Source organism: Spea bombifrons, chromosome 10 (assembly GCF_027358695.1).
Source record: "Spea bombifrons isolate aSpeBom1 chromosome 10, aSpeBom1.2.pri, whole genome shotgun sequence".
Lineage (NCBI taxonomy): Eukaryota > Metazoa > Chordata > Amphibia > Anura > Pelobatidae > Spea > Spea bombifrons.
In genome coordinates, this window is record NC_071096.1 from 12,062,494 (window position 1) to 12,080,289 (window position 17,796).

Below are 17,796 nucleotides of genomic sequence, written 5' to 3' on the forward strand. Positions count from 1 at the left end.
AAAAATGCAGCTCTTAATCTCAAACGTGATACTAAGGGGTTCTAAAATCATACCTTGGGGTTCATTAACCCTACTCAGCCCTAAGGCCAGAGGACCAAGTGTCTCATTTGATCTTAGCCAAAAAGCCAAGAAACGAGTTACTCTTAAACCAATACTGTTAAGAATGGCTGTATTATAAACATGCTTGCTTTATACATGACTTCCTATAACAAGTAAGCTTGCGAGCAGAGCCCTCTTTACCTAATGTATACGTTTGTCTCAGTCTGTCAATTCTAGTTGGATCAGACTCCATGAACATGTCTTGAAAGAAGCGCTTCATATATTGTTGGCGCAATATAAATAAAAGATAATAATATTAATAATAATTAGCTATATTAGTGTCTACCTTGTTTGGGATGGTTGAAGGATCATGAGAAATGGAGTCAATTTTGCGTGAAATGCGTTGGCCGTATGTCTAGTGGATAGCACTAAATATCATACTGAATTCAAATGTGACAGCCACCTCTTGATTGTATAAGCAAAAGAAAACATATCGATAAAGACTGGAACGTATAGTATATAGTGACCTGATGACTTTTCACCATATGAAGACCGTCTTTCCGCTGTCAAAGAGCATTCCACGGCGGTGAATGCGCAGTTTTGAAATGTAACAATCATAGAACATTCCAGGAAAAGGCTTATTCTTAATTTACATGGATGATATGCGGCCTTTCTGTGTATATTATGACATTTCTCACTCGTCTACAAGCTTCCCCCCGCCTTATATTTATAAAGCGTAGTTCTCTATATATTTTAGTTGAGGTTAAATAAATGGAGATGGATTGCGTTTATGTAAATGAAAAAATAAACTTTTTTTCTGGAAAGTTATACAAAGTCCAACTGATCTTTGCATTGCTACAGTATGAAAATGATCCTTTCCACCAGCGCAGATTCCTTAGATAGTAAAAAGACAATCCTCATAGAGGAAAAGGTCAGTAGGTTACCCTATATTATACATACCAAGCTTTATCTAAATATTTCATGTTTCCTATACAACCAAGCGTCCCACATCATCTGCGGCCAGAAATGTATTATTATTAATTTAGGAAATGTCAAAGTTTTTTTTGCACCTCTCAAGTATAGGCGAAAGCAATACATTGGAGAAATTAAATATTTGGACTAGAACAACTAAAGAGAAGAAGAATTGAATACTGGGTGTTATGTAAAAATAAAAAGAAGTGGTTTTGATGCACGATTTTGAAAGTGGCCTTATCACCATAGCAACCGATACAATGATCCAGTCAGCATAACTAGATTGTAAGCTCGTTTGAGCAGGGTCCTCTTCACTTTTTGTTCTGTAAGTCAAGTTGTTATGTTATATAGTATACTTCTTCTTATGTCCTCTCTACCCATTTACAGCGCTACGGAATATGATGGCGCTATAACTGGGAACTCTCTCGGTTTGGCCCATAGGTGCTGGGTTTCAGATATGACTGCTGGTGCCTCCAGGAAAGCATTTGCTTGCATCTCAGGCACTATATATACTATTCTCGCTTTTGGAGGTCCCCATGGTGGACAGACTTATTAGCAGCTATTTAAACACTAATTTAAAGGCTGGAACGTAAATATATGTGGAACGCTGGCTTTCCAGCAAGACCAATATAAGCCCAGCCAAGTGGTGGCTGCCTACTCCCATCCAACACCAAAATGAACTGTTTTAATTGAAGGCCGTTGACAGAACACACAGAACACATGTTAAATCGCTTGTAAAAAGGCTAGCATACTTCATGACTGACCTTCTCCGGGAAGCATAATCCCTGTCTAGGACCCATATCCCCCTGTGATGTTCATCTTTTTCCAAAATGTTTGCTGGGTATGAGTGTGTCATGGTGTTCTACAGCCCTAAACATCATCTTAATGTGTATAGAAACAATAGAAGATATGTTTCTAAATTGTGCATAAATAAAATGCATTACTTTTCTCCTAGATGCCATGCTTAGTTACAAAAGGCTGTTAATAGATCACAAGGTAAAGCTCTGCCCCAGTCTTAATCGCCCAGTCTGACACGCTGATGACTATGTGGGAATGGATCTCACTGGGCAGGCATGACTTCATTAGCATTGCCATAAAGTATCATCTCAGTGTTGTGTTTGACCAGGAGAAGTCACCCAAAATATTGCATGATTGACAACAATGGCAGCCTCCAGATCTACAGACAAAGAACGTTTATTGGAACAAAAAGAAAACTGAGAACCGAGTTTTCTTTAATGCTAAATGGCATTACCTGATACGATACTGTATGTAACACGCAATGAAAAGCATTTTTCAGTGAACTTTAACTGTCCATCTCTGATGCTGAAATTCGAAAGTAACCTTAGAGCTCATGTTGGCTGCCGGGTGACTTCTAGACCACCCATTCTGAGAGTAGATTCACCGTACCTTGCAATTAAGTAAATAAGCTGATTAACTTTTGAAGGCCCAAACCTTTCAGATAAAACACCTTTAATCAAGTAACAGCTTTTATAATTTTTGCCAAGTACACTTAATTGTCACGTTACACAAAAGTAGGCACTGATGGTTTGGTGCCTTAGAAATAGAAAATTATTTTTAATCAAATCCCGGTCTGTTTTTTTATGTGATTAAACCTTCAGAGGAAAGAATGGAATTATAGAAATGCTAAGGATTATTTGTTCAACATATTAAAGCAAACAATGTTTATTTTGAATGAGAAGAAATGTTATTAAACTAAAGCTAGTCCAAATCTAGAGGGCTAGATGTGATGTGATGAACTGCTTCCCGATGGAAGTGGTAGAGGCTAAAGCAGTCAAGGAATTGGAACATGCCTGGGATATGAATATGGCTATTCTAAATCTAAGACGAGACCCACCACTGATTAAGGTCTGAGTCTTTACAGACTAGGTGGGCTGTAGGTTCTAATCGTTTCTCTAAAGTGGGACAGCACCTTTAAAATGTAATTGTAATGAAGCTCTGTGTTATACGTTTTCCTAAGAACATTTGGTCATCCTACCCAGGGCCAAAGTTTTGCTGACCCCTTGGATCATCTGTTTTCTATTAAAATAGCCAGCGTGTGTGTGTGTGTGTGTGTGTGTGTGTCAGCTGGTTAACCCTTTATATACTGGTAAGAGGAGCTTTACATCTTGTGATATGTAAACAAATTATTAACCCATTCACAGTTCTGACATTTAAAATACATGTGCCAGACGGTTGTAAAAAGAATTAAAGAATAACATCTTGGCGTAGGGTTCCATCCAGTGGTTGCTGACCGCAATTTCACCTTCTTCTGTTGGGTTAGTAGATCAGTGGGCAGAAGCAGGCATGGTTTATAAGACACGCTTAGATTTTCCTGTTATATGTCTAACGTGAAGAGGCTTCTAGAGTAAAGATAAAGTAAGATAAAGCTACCATGACACGTGTATTTTTTATGACACAGGTCATTTTGGTGAGCAGATGTTCTTTTTAAAGCTGCACTCCCAACTATTCTGCAGCATTTAAAACATTTGTAAGTAAAAGCAACAAATGTTTGCTAGAAATAACGTAAAGTTTTGCCTCGTTAATCATTTTGCTGGGAATACTTAATTGTCAAGTGACACAAAAGCAGACCGTGATAGGTTGTTGCCATAGAAACAAAACAAAAATTCTGTGTTTCTATTTTCAGCGGAAAGAATAAATGTTTAGTGTCCCTGCTATTTATGACCATATAACTGAATACATTTTAAGTTCTTTCTAAGATATTTATTCCCTCATTATTTATTTATTTATTTATTTATCCCAGCACATTAAGCTTGGGATTTGGGAAAAAAACATAGAAAAGAAGTAAAATTTAAAACAGCATTAAAATACTTTGAGAGAGAGAGAGAGACACCACCCCCCAACTAGGACAGCTGCTCCAAGATAGTGATGTATTAGCCTCGTCTTTATTCTTTTTTAAACATTACCATCTGTTAGGGTAAAGGAATTGTCGGTCCCTATTAACTCCATCCTGGCTAAAGAGAATGTTGCAGTTTGGGAACTTTAGCACTTAAATTAGTCCTGAAGTGTATGGGATGGTCTGCGGATTATGTCTGCCCCTATAAGAATAACCCTCCACCTGGTAAATGAATGTATTTATTATTACATATTAATTTATGTATCGCCGTCTTATTCCACAGCTCAGCGCTATATAATGGATGAACAGGACGCATCAAGTAGTACATCAGTTAACAATGTGTACATACAGAGAGGGAATACCTTCTCGTTTAACCCCTTAAGGACAATGGGCGGTCCCAAATCTCATTGAAAACAATGCACTTTGAGCCCGTACATTAAGGGGTTAAAAAATAATTCTGTGTGTTCTACAAATATGAATAGTTAAATGTATTATATATTTTCTAGTGCTCTGCTCTACAGGGGCTTGCAATGATGTCAGAGCATTGTTGCTTAACCGGTCTTACAATGATCTCATAGCACCGCTGCTGCACAAGGCTTATGATGATGTCACAGTGCCACAAACCACCATAAGAAAGCCAGCATGTGATTTAAGATCAATTTGGTTGATAATAATAGAATAATATAAAAAGGCATTAGTTTAGAAAACATATTTTTGACCTGTAGAGCTGAGAGTTGTGGTGTTTAATGCTTTGGGGCCGTAACAAAACTTTAAAGCCGGATTAAACACGAGTTGGTACAGGAAATTTTAGAATCTTACCCATCACCTCAAACATTTAAGTGTCTCCGAACCCCTCCTACTGTCACCTGGTATCCTCTCCTTGTAAGGTTACAGAGCTGGGATTTGCAGAGCTGGCAAGTTACCCCCAGCCGCCAGCACTTGTGTTACCGTCCGTCAGTGCCAGACACAGATATCCCCAGTATCTCAGCATCTCCTTAAACTGCCCCCGTCTCAAAAAACGTCCATGCATGCCTCAGAGAGAGATGTTACTAAGTATAACGCAAGGGAGAGGCGTGCATGGGAGAGGCTCAATTATCAGCCATTAAAAATGACAGCAATAATAAGTTAAATTCATGAAAAAAAAATACCAAAAGCTTTTTTTTTTTTTTTTTTTTTTTTTTTTTTTTTTTTTTTTTTTTTTTTAGCTTGAGGATATATTATATCCATATCAAAATTTTATTTAATTTTCCATACATAAAAAACATTTTAACAATAAACAGTAGAACACTTTGATTAATATATATGCCCCTAATGGTTCCTCTAATAGTTTTTTTAGAAGTTTATTTGAGAAAGTTATAAGAATTAAACAAGGAAAAGTATTATTTGCGGGAGACTTTAATCGAATACTAGAGCCGGTATTAGATAAAAATACTAATAATGCCCAGATTACGGATAAAAATGTAAAAACACAGGCACTCCAATTTAAAAAAACCGTAAGGAACTTCGGCCTATTGGATTTATGGCGGATCTATCATCCAGAAGAAAGGGATTTTACGTGTTTTTCTAAAACATACCTCTCATATTCAAGAATTGATTTATTTCTAGGTGATGATGAGATAGCAAGAAGGGTTAAAAAGATTCTAATACAGGATATCACCTGGTCAGACCATAACGCACTAATAATGGTTATTCTACCTGAAAATCCCAAAATGAGATCAAATTGGCGTTTAAATGAAAATATTTTATCTAAAAAGGAGAATAGGGACTACATAACAGACATTACAAAAAAATACTTTCTGGAAAACGAAAATAAAGAAGTCCCCTTGCCAACAGTTTGGAGTGCTTACAAATGCGTGATTAGAGGCCATTTTATTAAATTGGGGACTATAATGAAAAAATCCAGGGGGGCCTCTCTGGCTGAGTTATATCTAAAATTTTATAGAATCTCACAGGAAAACAAACTTTCTCCTTCAGAATCTAAGACTAGAGATCTAAATGAAATACAAAATAATATAAACGAAGCACTAATTGAGGAAAAGAATAAAAACTTACATTACTTAAAAATTAATTGGTACTATAAGGGCAATCGAGCCGACTCATTATTATCTAATAAACTTAAGGCTAAGAGACTGTCAAGAAGAATCTATAAAATAAGATCAAATGGAGAACTTTGCCTTACTCCTGAGAAAATTGGAGCAGCCTTTAATGATTACTACAAACTTCTATATAATTTAAAGATTAAAAAGCAAGAACATGCATATGAATATTTTTTAAAAAAGGTGACTCCCAAACTATCAGAAGACCAATTGACGTCTATAAATGAACCTATAAAATTAGAAGAAGTTAAAAAGGCTATTAATGAAATGCAAAACAACAAGGCGCCAGGGCCTGATGGTTATAGCAATAAATTCTATAAAATTTTCAAAGATCTATTAGCGGACAAACTCACTAAAACCTTTAATGAGGTGATTAAAACTCGTTTTTTCCCTCCGGAAATGTTAAGGGTAAATATAGTCCCAATATTAAAGCCTAATAAAGATTCAGAGGTCCTCTCTAATTATCGTCCGATCTCGTTATTAAATGGGGACGTTAAAATCTATGCGTCAATACTAGCGATGAGGTTAAAAACTGTTATACATAATTTAATTCTTCAAGACCAGACTGGTTTCATTCCAGGTAGGACGGCGAAGAATAACATTAGAAAAGTCATTGATATACTGGACGTCTCTTCGCGTTCGGGGGTCCCAACTTTAACCCTGTCATTGGATGCTGAAAAGGCGTTCGACAGGGTTAGTTGGGACTTCTTGGAACATACTTTAGAAGCCTATGGTTTAAAAGGAAATATTTCTGAGGCTATTATGGCCCTCTATACGTGTCCGTCAGCAAGAACAGTTGGCCCGGGGATAGATTCTCAATGGTTCCCAATTACTAATGGCACAAGGCAAGGGTGTCCATTGTCACCTCTTCTATATGTATTAACAATTGAACCCCTTGCCTCCGATATTCGAGGAAATCAGGATATACATGGCTTTAGAATTAATACGATACAAAGTAAGATTAGCTTATATGCAGATGATATCCTTCTCTTCTTGGAACAACCCAGAACATCCTTACCTGAATTAATGCGAATAATTGAAATTTACTCCAAATATTCTAATTACAAACTTAACGTTAATAAAACTGTTATCATGGCAAATAATTTAAGAGAGGAAGAATTAAGATTTATAAAATCTAACTTCGATTTTATCTGGGCTAAAGATAATATAGAGTATCTAGGGATTAAGATTTCTAAGGATCCGATAAGGACAATAGAGACTAATTTTCTACCATTATTAAGATCCACAAATAAAACCTTAAAAGACTGGAAAAGGAAAGAAATTTCCTGGATCGGTAGAATAAATACCAAAAGCTTTAATGTTACCAGACTAACGTCAGTGGCGATGTTAGCAAAACCTTGTTACTGTGAGGTTTGGGTATGGATTGCGTGTGGAACTGGGAGGGAATTGGTTAATAAGGGAGTGCCTTATTAGAAGAAGGGGTTAAATCGGCAGGATACAGACAGTGATGTCATTCTTGTGGTCATTCATGAGTTCGTATCATACTGGGAGGGCAGGCACTGGTATCCAGATGTGAACATTTGGCCTGTTCTGTACAGCTCATTTCACCCACAGTTTATATTATATCACACGCCGACAGTATACACATATATTCATACAGCACACATATACCTCTGTGCAGCATGTGCTACACGTCCAACTTTTTGTATGTGACAAGCAGTGTACGGCGGCCCTCGCGTATCCCACTAGCAGTAAACTTAGCTGTTTTTGAGGGTTGTAGCTGCTTTCCATACTGGGAAAGTTCCAAAATAAGCCGACTCCTGGAACTGTTATGCTGGAAATAGACACCTACTGGGAGCCCCCTTTCAAGGAACCATACCATGAGCTCACCGTATGCTTCAGATATTATACAGAGTGCTGGCGAGAAAGGCCTTCTTTAAGGAAAGACGAATGGGGCATCTGCCCAGGGTACCCGTATTCCTAAGGAGCCCACAGCCATTGTGTTTTGCCTAAGAATTATTTTAGATTTCTTTTTGCCTATCCCACCGGTGCTTGAGCCAGGCTCATGATAACAGTTAGCCATATGTGCTCCGACGCCATATATAATAGATAATAGATGTGTACATGGAACTCTGTAAATGTCACACTGAATCATACCAAACAGAGTGCCAAACAGACGGCCCTGACACAAATATACTCCATACTATGTTGTTTCCTTCATCACAGCAGAAAAGTATGCTATGCCAGAGCAATATACTCCGGATAGTATACCAAGTTCCTTCAATATGCTCCACACACTATATCCAGCAAGATGGACATACCAAAGAAACACGGTAGCAGATTAATATAAAGTATGCAATGTATTGATTCTCAGCTTCTAAATAAGTAGGAACGGAGGAGAACATAGATGTATTGAGAAGAAGTTTGGCCGCTGGGCTACCTCTTTGGGCTGTGGTCATAGAGAGCTTCAAATCCTACATAATTTCCAAGATTAGTGGTATTCCCAAGGAGCCGATTAAAACAGGAGAATATTTGGTTACTAAAAAATAGCATTGATAACGATATCAGTGCTGCAGTCAGTCTGCATCAAGTGGTTGTCCATCTTTCCAAAGGCCTTATGAGCTAGAATATGAACGATAGAATTAATACAACTTTTTAGCATTTCTTTTTAAGTTCCCCCCATAAGCACATCATCATGGAGTTCACATAACAGTAAAGTAATATAAATTCAGTTTATTTGCAGCAAGCCAAGCTGTGTTGGGAAATCAGTATAACAGAACTCTTGCGCAATTATTGAGACGGAACAGAAATCATGATCTGTTTATATTTGAGGCTTCTCCGTTAAAGTGGTTGGACAGAGACCAGCTTATCATACATTGAAAATTATGAATGCTTCTTGCCTTTTTTCATTTCATTAAATCCACGTGGTATGGGTGTCATTGTTTTTCCAGACCATAAAAGCTTGCTACACCCCTCGAAATGTGGGTAAGCAAGCCCTGGGGTGGTGTAGAACCTCAGATGTTGGACAGGTCCTCATAATGAAGGTGGCCTATTCTGGCTGATTTAACCATGTGGCACCCCCTAAGATCAGTGCAAAGGGGGGGCGGCAGAAAATATGTGCCAGTAATGAGAGTGTGAATGTTCTTATCAGTTTGTGTAGGTATGTGAATAATATTCAATGTTAACATATAAATGTATGTGAATGTGCGAGGATATATATGTCGGCGTGAGTGTATGTGCTGTAGCATCCTGTCTTGCACAGTTATTTGTCACATTTAATCAATGCTTTGTGTCCTTGAACATCTGAAAGTTTTTCCTAAGGGTGAAATGTTTTAATTCCCGTTTTCTATAAATATTTGCAATAATTCAGAATATCTTTAATAATTTATATAAGAATAGGCCAGAGCATTGGGGCTTGTCCTAGCCTTATAGGGACAGTTGGTAAGTACTTGTTATACACTTGCAGAACTAAGGAAAAATAAAATACGGAACCACTGTCCTTGTTATTCTTTTTGTTCGGACTGAAACTGGATGAAGAACTAAACCCAGAACGGAAAGGACTTGAGTCTTAAGGAACAAAAAGGCCACCAAAAGCAGCAGCCCTTTTATAGGCCTTGTCCCGTTTTCCTTCTCTAGTATCAGCTCGCTGGGATTTTGTGGGATGCCTGGAATAGCTGACCATTGGAAGACAGGTTTAAATAAAGCAGTTTAGGCAAAGAAACATCTGCTATGACCAGTCAATGGGCTACGTCCAGGGAGGAAACACTACACGGCGCTTAGCTACCGGCAGCGCGTATGGCAGGTTGTTCATATCCTAGCCAGTGATGTCATATATATATATATATATATATAGTATATATATATATATATACTCACACATATTATATACGCACAGGCCAACTGAAAATTAAAGAAGGGTGGGATGTTTTGGTATATAGCTGCCCGCTTATAATTGGCGATCTACAAAAGCTTCTTCCTCTCTGTCCTTGTTTAAACCTTTTTTAATCACAGATATGAGCAAAAAACTCTGAAAGTCTCACAGGCCTACATATTAAATACGTTGTCAAATATTAGTAGTTTCATCAATCATGAAAAGCGTTACCATGCGGTGCTGTATGGCCCAAGAAACTCTCTTTATATTATATTCATATTTCAACATTTGTACCCATCTACCCCTTTTGGGCAGACTTTGGGTAACCTTGCACCTGAGTCACCTATTTCTGTATGTAAAATAACATAGGTGATGCAGATAAACGTCAAGAACCAGTAGCTTATACTAAGCATTTGTGGCTCTGTAAAGGAAACTGGACTTCAAAATCACAATTGTTCTTAAAATCAGTAATTTTATGGTATTTGAGAAAATGCTTTCAAATTTCACCCAGACTACAGTAAAAAACAAACCGAAAATGACTAAGATGAAAGGCTGATGTGAAAGTGCATCTAAGTAGGGTGACCAGATCAGCCTTGTTATACATCCCACATACTGCAGGGCAGCATTTTATCTGGGCTGGTCAGCCATATGTAGAAATGTATGTATCCTGGAAAACATGGCCAATGTGGTCACCCTACATCTAAAAGACTATGCCTTCATGTGTATCGAGCCCCTTTGAAGATGTCCTCAATGAAACCTTTGTACATACTATAGAAGTGATCAAACAGTGTTAACAGATAAAACAGATAAATGTAAATATTATAGTTTGGTTTATTTCACCCCATTGAAAATTCTAATTTAAAAATGTAATATTTGAAACAAAGACAATTATATCATATTTCACTATATAGACCATATTGTTAAAGTCGCATTCAGACGCAGAGAAATTCACTGAGCAAACGTTTTTCATGCAAGCAGTCAATGGAACTAATTAGTGCTTCTATTTACTTAGTAGCTATAAGCTATATATTATATCTTTAAGATTATTATTGTTAATTGATTTATATAGCACTATCATATTCCACGTCGCTGTACAATGAGTAGACAGTACGTAACAAGCAGTGCATCACATAACAATTTGGAGTTACAGAAACCAAGTATAAAGCGGATCCTGCTAAAACGAATCAACAATCTAGAATGTATCCGCAACCGGCTCTGCCTGCACATCACATTAAACGCAGAGCCCTGGGCTTGTCTGCCAAGGATGGGTTGATGTAATTATTACTTTTTTAGCCAGTTTGTGATGGTCTGGAATGGATGTTGACTAATCTTGGCTTAGATCTTCCCAAATGCCTGGATAGCAGATATTCCAGATGTGGCGGGGAAAAATCTTGCTGGGACAATTTATTTTTTTTTACAAATGTAAGTGAGATATGCCAGATATTATCACGTGCTCCCCGTTAACCCAAAATTGCACATTTTATATCCTAACGACAATATATCTGAATTCAAACAAGCGAAAGACAAAGGACAATGGTGTCCCTTACCTCTGGGTCTCTTCCAGACTCTCCTCCGGCTTTTGGACATCACTCCCTTCGTCTAATCGAGTCTCCTCATTGTCTGACATCTTGTACGGTTACTGCGTCTCTGGGCGCATGTGATTCTGTGGTCCTCTGTCAGGGTGTGGTAGCCTGCGTGTATCACGTGTGCATCAGTACAGGCCAGATACATGAAATGGGTGTTAGCAAGCTTGTGATTATTGTTTTTCTATTCTTTCAGGATACTCTCAGGGTATACAGTGTGTCAGCCATATGACGTTTACTCCTGATGTGCCGCTATAAACATGTGTTCAGTAGACACTTACCTGCTTTGGGTCAGAAAGAATATCTGTGTGTCACCTTATGACCTGTCCCCTGTTATGTCTATGTGTGTACTTGAATTACGCCTTTCTTTTTTGTCCTTTGCTTGTGTTGTTACGATGTGTCTCAGTCTCTGCTTTCCTACCTCTTGTCCCTTCTCTTCTTTCCTGTGTTATGCTTCTATGGGTGCACCCCCACCGCTTATGTGATTCAGGATGTGGTTTTGGGGATGTTTTCTTAGTTCTGTATTTCCTATAACACGCCGAAGCATAGAGACTAGAGCAGTATACATGCCGGGGTGTCATGGTTAGTTGAATATCTCGGTACTGAAAGGCTCTCTCTTGAGGGCGTTGATGAGTGGGACTGGGAAAGTACAGAAAATCTAGAGCAGCTTTGAGAGATCTGCAAATATTAACCAGCGTCTCCTTAACCATTAGCCAGGCCAGCTGTGGATGACGGAGTCTGTTACCCTCCATACTGTATTTGCCCATACTGGTCAGGTGTTTCTTTTCAGGTGCCTTTTGGGGGCACATTCAGTGATCCCCGTCCAGACTTGACTTGCATATAATCAGGATAAGGAGCATGAAAGATATAGCTCAATTACAGATTTATTCAGAGTGCTGCAGAGTGGATCATCTATGTAAAATATGCATTAATACTGGTGACGGGCAATCCTTTAGGGAGCTTCCAGTTTGACTTCTCTGGATTCCACCACAGGAGACCATTTCATTTTCACTAAACAAATGCTGTCATCCCAAAACCATGTGCGTCCCAGCAATTGCTGGAAGGGCAAGAATGTATCTTCTAAGATAGACCATATGTTCATTTGGGTAGCAACAGTCCACAACAAAGCATGCCATATAGGCATGAACAACATACAATGCTGTCAAAAAGTATTTGCCCCTTCTCGATTTCTGCTATTTCTGCAGATTTGTCACACATTAATGCTTCAGATCATGAAACTAATTTTAATATTAGACAAAGATAACCCGATCACAAAATTCACTTTTTAAATGATGATTTCATGTATAGAAGAAAAAAAGCTATCCAACCCTACCTGGCCTCATGCGATAAAGTAATTGCCCCTTTAATTACTAAATCAACCCATTAACCAAATCTAATAGATCATTGGGTTCAATTTTCTAGGCATACCCAGGCATGATTTCTGCCAGATCTGTTGTATCTAAGCCTCAATTAAATAGAACCCGTCTTGGAAAGTGAAGTCGGCTAAAAGGTCTCAAAAAGCAGCGCATGATGCCACGATCTAAAGAAATTCAAGAACAGATGCAAAGGGTTACAAAACCACGTCTAAGACTCTGGGACTCCAGTGAACCATGGTGGGAGCCGTTATCTACAAATGGAGAAAACTTGGAACGGTGGTGAACCTTCCCAGGAGTAGCCGCCAAAATCCCTGCAAGAGCCCATTGACGACTAATCCAAGAGGTCACAAAAGACCCCAACTAACATGTAAAGAACCGCAGGCCTCACTTGCCTAAGTTAAGGGCATTGTTCACGATTCCACAATAAGACAGAGACTGTAAAATGGCATCCATGGGAGGGTTGAATGCGAAAACCACTGCTGTCCAAAAGGAACTCAAAGGCTTGTCTCACATGTGCCAAAAAACATCTTGATGACTTTTAATATTCTGTGGACTGATGAGTCAAAAGTGAAATGTTTTCTCATTAGTTTGATGATGTGAAACATTTAAATCGGACACATAAGCAAAAACAAGAAATCAGGAAGGAGGAAATATTTTTTCACAGCACTGTACCATAAAGCTACATTTCTGCACAAGGTACTTTTAGGAGGAACCCTCCAAGTATTTCTTTTAGTTTTTTGAGTGCCCGGGGTATGAGTAATTAATAGCTTTGTTTGCATTTATTCACTAAATTGTGTAGATGGGTGATTTGTAGTCAGTGAGAAAGGCAGAGCGAGCCCTGCATACGGCATTGATAAATCCTTGGCATTTCTTGAATGTCCTCTCACTGATTAAATGATGCATATGGTTCTTCATAATGCGTACAGAAGCTGATGATCTCAAACATTTCTTACTGCAACTCATGGTTTTACGTATAAAGCCCAAAAAGTTGTGGTTCAGTTAGTAATGACATAAAAAAAAAGGAGTCTGTATGCATTAACCCCTCAAAGCTCAAGAAACATACAGGGGCCTGCCCTCCGAAATGCATAGTTACTGTGCAAATACCTATAGAATTGTCTTCAGATTTATATACACAGATATGATTATTAATCTAAAAACTGGTTTCAGCAAGTGAATTACACTTTGCTGACCGCAGAGTATTATAAATGTTTCTTCACATCCTGCCTGCGCTGTGTTTCCTCTTAATTTCCGGCCCCGAGTATCTTACTGTTTGATTTAAAGAGGCAGTACTTTTTCTGAGTATTTTAAAAGTAATATTCATCGTTTGTTTTGGGGTCAGCCAAGGTGTTCCAGGGAAAATGGGATTGTGCAATTTGGGGCTCAAGCAAGGTATTCTATATCTTCTAACCTGGTTACCTGCCATTCTGCGGATGGTTTCCTTCCCAACGATGTACCTTTATGAAGCCCATTGGGTCATTCAAATATAATCCTAAATGTTTCAGTCATTCATTCATTCATTCATTCATTCTGGATTTCTGAATCTTTTCAAATATGTTGTCTGTATGCCTAACTCGTAGGGTTACTGAAGTTTTTAACACAGAAATTGTTTTTTTTTTTACTCCATCCTTGGTGTTGCGCAAGGTTCCTCTTTGTTGTGGTCTCTGTGCCTTGGTTCTCACTTCCTCATGCCTTTCTTGCAAATGTGCAAGATGCATCTGTTTGTTTCTTGGGCATTGATTAACAGGCTGAAATACTCTTTCGGCCCTTACCATTTTGCAATCTTCTGTTGTGTACACGTTGTTTCAAAAGCAAATTATTTGGAATTTCTAGAACAAGGGTGTCGAATTCAGCATTGCAATTATCTAGGCCTTTTAGGGTTTCTTTACGTTAATATGGAATAAAACATGTATTTAACTATACTGGAACATGTGCCTTTCACTTTCAGTCACCTATGGTCGTTATTGAAGTTCAAGCATCCCTCGCGCATGAGGTCATCCGTGTTTTTGGTCTAGAATGGTGTCCTATAAAGTGGACTGCCACCAATGATAACTAAATAGGAGGAATGGCCAAGGTGTTCGTAAACATATTGCTAGCTTATTTTTTTGCTGTAACAATGTGTTATGCCACAGGTGTCTGTCAACTTAGTGTTCTATGTGCCATTGTGGGATTTGCAAGTATTTGGTGTAGGAGAGACAACTGTACCCCACCATAGTTTACTACAACTTACCTACTCACCTCCAGACCTACTTTCAAACAGATGTGAAACATGTACATGTACAAGCTAATGGGCTTTCTATTGTATGAATATTAACTGATTTCCTTCTCTACACAGGAGTTAGGCATTTAACATTGAGTCACTAGCTTACAGTTCAGAATAGCTCTATCCACAACACTCCGTTATGTGATCATGTCTAGCTTGTGACATACTGCCCACTGAGCGACAAGGTCTTCCGAGTTACATACTTCCCTTAGTGTCACTGTAGTCAAAATGCATGCTCTCGGGTTCCATTTTATGACTTTCCTTCACATAAGGAAGACCTGTTTACAGTAACTAAGATTTTTGTAATAGGTGATACCACACCACACATTGAGTGCCACTTTCCCATGACTGGAGGTTGTTCCATATGGGAAAGGAAAGGATGAGACTGTGCTAGTGTGACGAAAGAAAGGACAGCGACGTCACCTCCACTTCAGGTATCACCAGCCATAAAGGACGTCACAAGCTTTATTTACATGGTTGTGTTTTCACGTCCAAATAACACAACTTCTGCAGAAACAGATATTAGCTAAAACACAGGAGACCCGTGAACCATAGCCCCCACCCAGAGTCCATAACACACTGTAAGACATTCCCTGGGGATGTAGAGTGGTGTAATGTCTGGGAACCAAGGGAGGAAGGAGTGAGGTGGAGGTAAGACTTCTTGGCTACTGGAGATATGAGTAAACCATGCAGCATAGGGCTTGCTGAATTCATTTTGGTGATATTGGGAGATTTTGTCTTTGGTAGCAAAGGGTTTGAAGATGGCCTTATTCTGGACTTAAGCCTCAGACTCGAACATCTTCTTCCTGCCTTCCATGCCGGATTTCTCCTCAATGTTCTTACGCCAATCTCCCACATCACGAAGATCCTTCTCCTGTGGTGCAAAGAGAGAAAATGATTTGCCATCATTGTCAGTGTTAAATACTGTAGAGTATACTAGAAGATTATAAAGTGAGCTTGTATATTGTTAACTACATTGTTTTTCTGTGACTATTATTATGGTAGCTGCTCTAATACAGTCATAGTTTACAGCACCTCAGCTTTTCTGTGCATTATGTTCTAACAGTAAGAGGAACCTTACCTTGTCAGTGTCCTCTTTCTTGACCTGCTTGAGGTTGGCACGAAGTTCCATGTTGACCTTGTGCTTGGAACCAAGCAGAGCGCGCAGCATGGCATCAGCAGACATACGCACACGTCTCAGTGGTGGCCTCTTGAATTTACCTCTCAGGTCAAAGATCTTCTGGTTCAGGTCTTCCAGCTATGGAGAAAAAATGGAGTCAGATAGAGTAGATCTCTAACAAACACGTTAAAAGTAAAGATGAAAAAAACTATTAAATAAATTCACTAAAGGCAACAAGAAGTAGGAGGACTATGTTTTCAATGGTGCCCAACTCGGTCCTCAAGGCACACCAAGAGTTCAGGATTGATGAATCTCTCTATTCTATTGGAATAGAATGTGGTAATAATCAATAATAAACATAATTAGTTAATGTGCTTCAGGACGTGCTCTACAAACAATTTAATAGGTTGAAGTTGTGATGGTCTTGTAAAACCCTATATATTTTAGTTTGATGCCTGTGTGAGTAATATCTTTGTGTCGCGGTAGTAATAGGCATTAAAATCTAATCAGTGACTCTCCATCTGATTTCTCAAAAAGTGAAGAATAAAAGTGGATAATTTCTATCTATAGATAAAATGTTTTAAGGAGACAAGCCTCAAAGATAATTATGCAAGGTCCATGGATCAATCCTCACACATATGTTCTTATAATGAATACCTTAATGGTTTGCTCACCTCCTTGGAGCTCTTTTGGACTTTGACTTCCATGTCATATCTCTCTTCATCTACCACATCGATCTTGGCATGCAACTTTTTGCACAATTCCTGAAAAGAGAAAAGGAACATGAGATAAGGTTAGCTGCACAGACGCAAAAAAAGCAAGTGCCCCAGATCTTCACCAATTACAATCTGGCTTTGATATAGACATGCGGGGTGTAATGTCCTAGATATCCTGTCCTTTCCTAACTATAACTGAAGTGCGTCTATCCATGCTGTGAATGCTAAGGTGGTGCTACGCTTCCCGGGACTAAAGGCTTGAAATGAATAGAGCTCTGTCTGATTGACAGTTATTAGAGTTTGAAAATTTCACCCAACCACAGAGACTGAATGGAACCCTTGCTAAGGTTTGTGGGCATTGAGTTTGGAAGATGTGGTCTAGTGTGAATTCCATGTGGATGTGGTTACCTGGAGGTCCGTCATGGAGTGTGGAATACTCAGGGGAGGACAATGCTCATTCAGATAGGCCTCTTTCTCTGCAGCAATGTCGGCGGCTTCTTTTTCAAGAGCATCCTTTGCAACCTGGAGCATCAAGCTCTGAATATGGAAAGGAGATACAGTGAGCACAACAGGTATGGACTCTGGGGGCCATAGGCCAATGGGGCAATAAGCAGCTGTTTAACATGCATATGTGATAGTGTCGCCTCTAGTTATAGGATGGGCAGTAGAGTTTATTGGCACAAATACTACAGTTGGCTCATAAAAATGGTGGTGGTGAGCAGGAGCGATAGGAGTGGAGTGCGTCAGTGTTGGTGCTCATGCCGTGGGAGCCGTGCGAGAGCTCTGTGTCTCTGAGAAGTGTTAGTGGGCTCTCAAGCTTTAAGTGAATGAACCATGGTGTGTCAGCAATGTCAGACTACCGTGTTTGATTATGGAGCAGGTTTATTACCTTCAGGTGCGTCTTGCGAGAGTTGGAAATCTTGGATTTCTTCTGCAGAACAAAAATGA

The 17,796-nt window shown here is 38.9% G+C and overlaps 2 protein-coding genes across 3 annotated transcripts in view; both read right to left on the reverse strand.

The window, feature by feature from the left end:
- LSP1 (lymphocyte specific protein 1) overlaps positions 1-11,888 on the reverse strand; it is a 29,618-nt gene extending 17,730 nt beyond the window's left edge. Inside the window, exons 1-2 of one of the 2 annotated variants that reach the window (XM_053448486.1) lie at positions 11,798-11,888; positions 11,341-11,484 (exon numbers count right to left, since the gene is read on the reverse strand). In XM_053448486.1, the coding sequence (XP_053304461.1) occupies positions 11,341-11,420 (80 nt within the window). In that variant the 5' untranslated portion in view covers positions 11,421-11,484; positions 11,798-11,888. Of the gene's footprint in view, positions 1-11,340; positions 11,485-11,657 lie in introns of both variants that reach the window. The other variant, XM_053448485.1, reaches the window with a different exon arrangement.
- Positions 11,889-15,441: 3,553 nt separating this feature from the next.
- On the reverse strand, positions 15,442-17,796 carry TNNI2 (troponin I2, fast skeletal type). Its single transcript, XM_053449398.1, has 5 exons — positions 17,738-17,796; positions 17,257-17,385; positions 16,807-16,896; positions 16,094-16,270; positions 15,442-15,886 (listed from the first exon to the last, which is right to left on the reverse strand). Exons 2-5 carry the CDS (start codon positions 17,377-17,379, stop codon positions 15,791-15,793), a joined length of 486 nt encoding a protein of 161 aa, XP_053305373.1. The 5' UTR covers positions 17,380-17,385; positions 17,738-17,796; the 3' UTR covers positions 15,442-15,790.

Excerpts from the sequence above, each read along its gene's own strand:
- TNNI2 (XM_053449398.1), bottom strand. The coding sequence starts at position 17,379 with ATGCTCCAGGTTGCAAAGGATGCTCTTGAAAAAGAAGCCGCCGACATT. Across the intron at positions 16,271-16,806 it reads TCCAAAAGAGCTCCAAGGAG|CTGGAAGACCTGAACCAGAA; the intron begins GTGAGCAAACCA and ends TTTTCTCCATAG. Across the intron at positions 15,887-16,093 it reads AGAAAGAGGACACTGACAAG|GAGAAGGATCTTCGTGATGT; the intron begins GTAAGGTTCCTC and ends TTTGCACCACAG.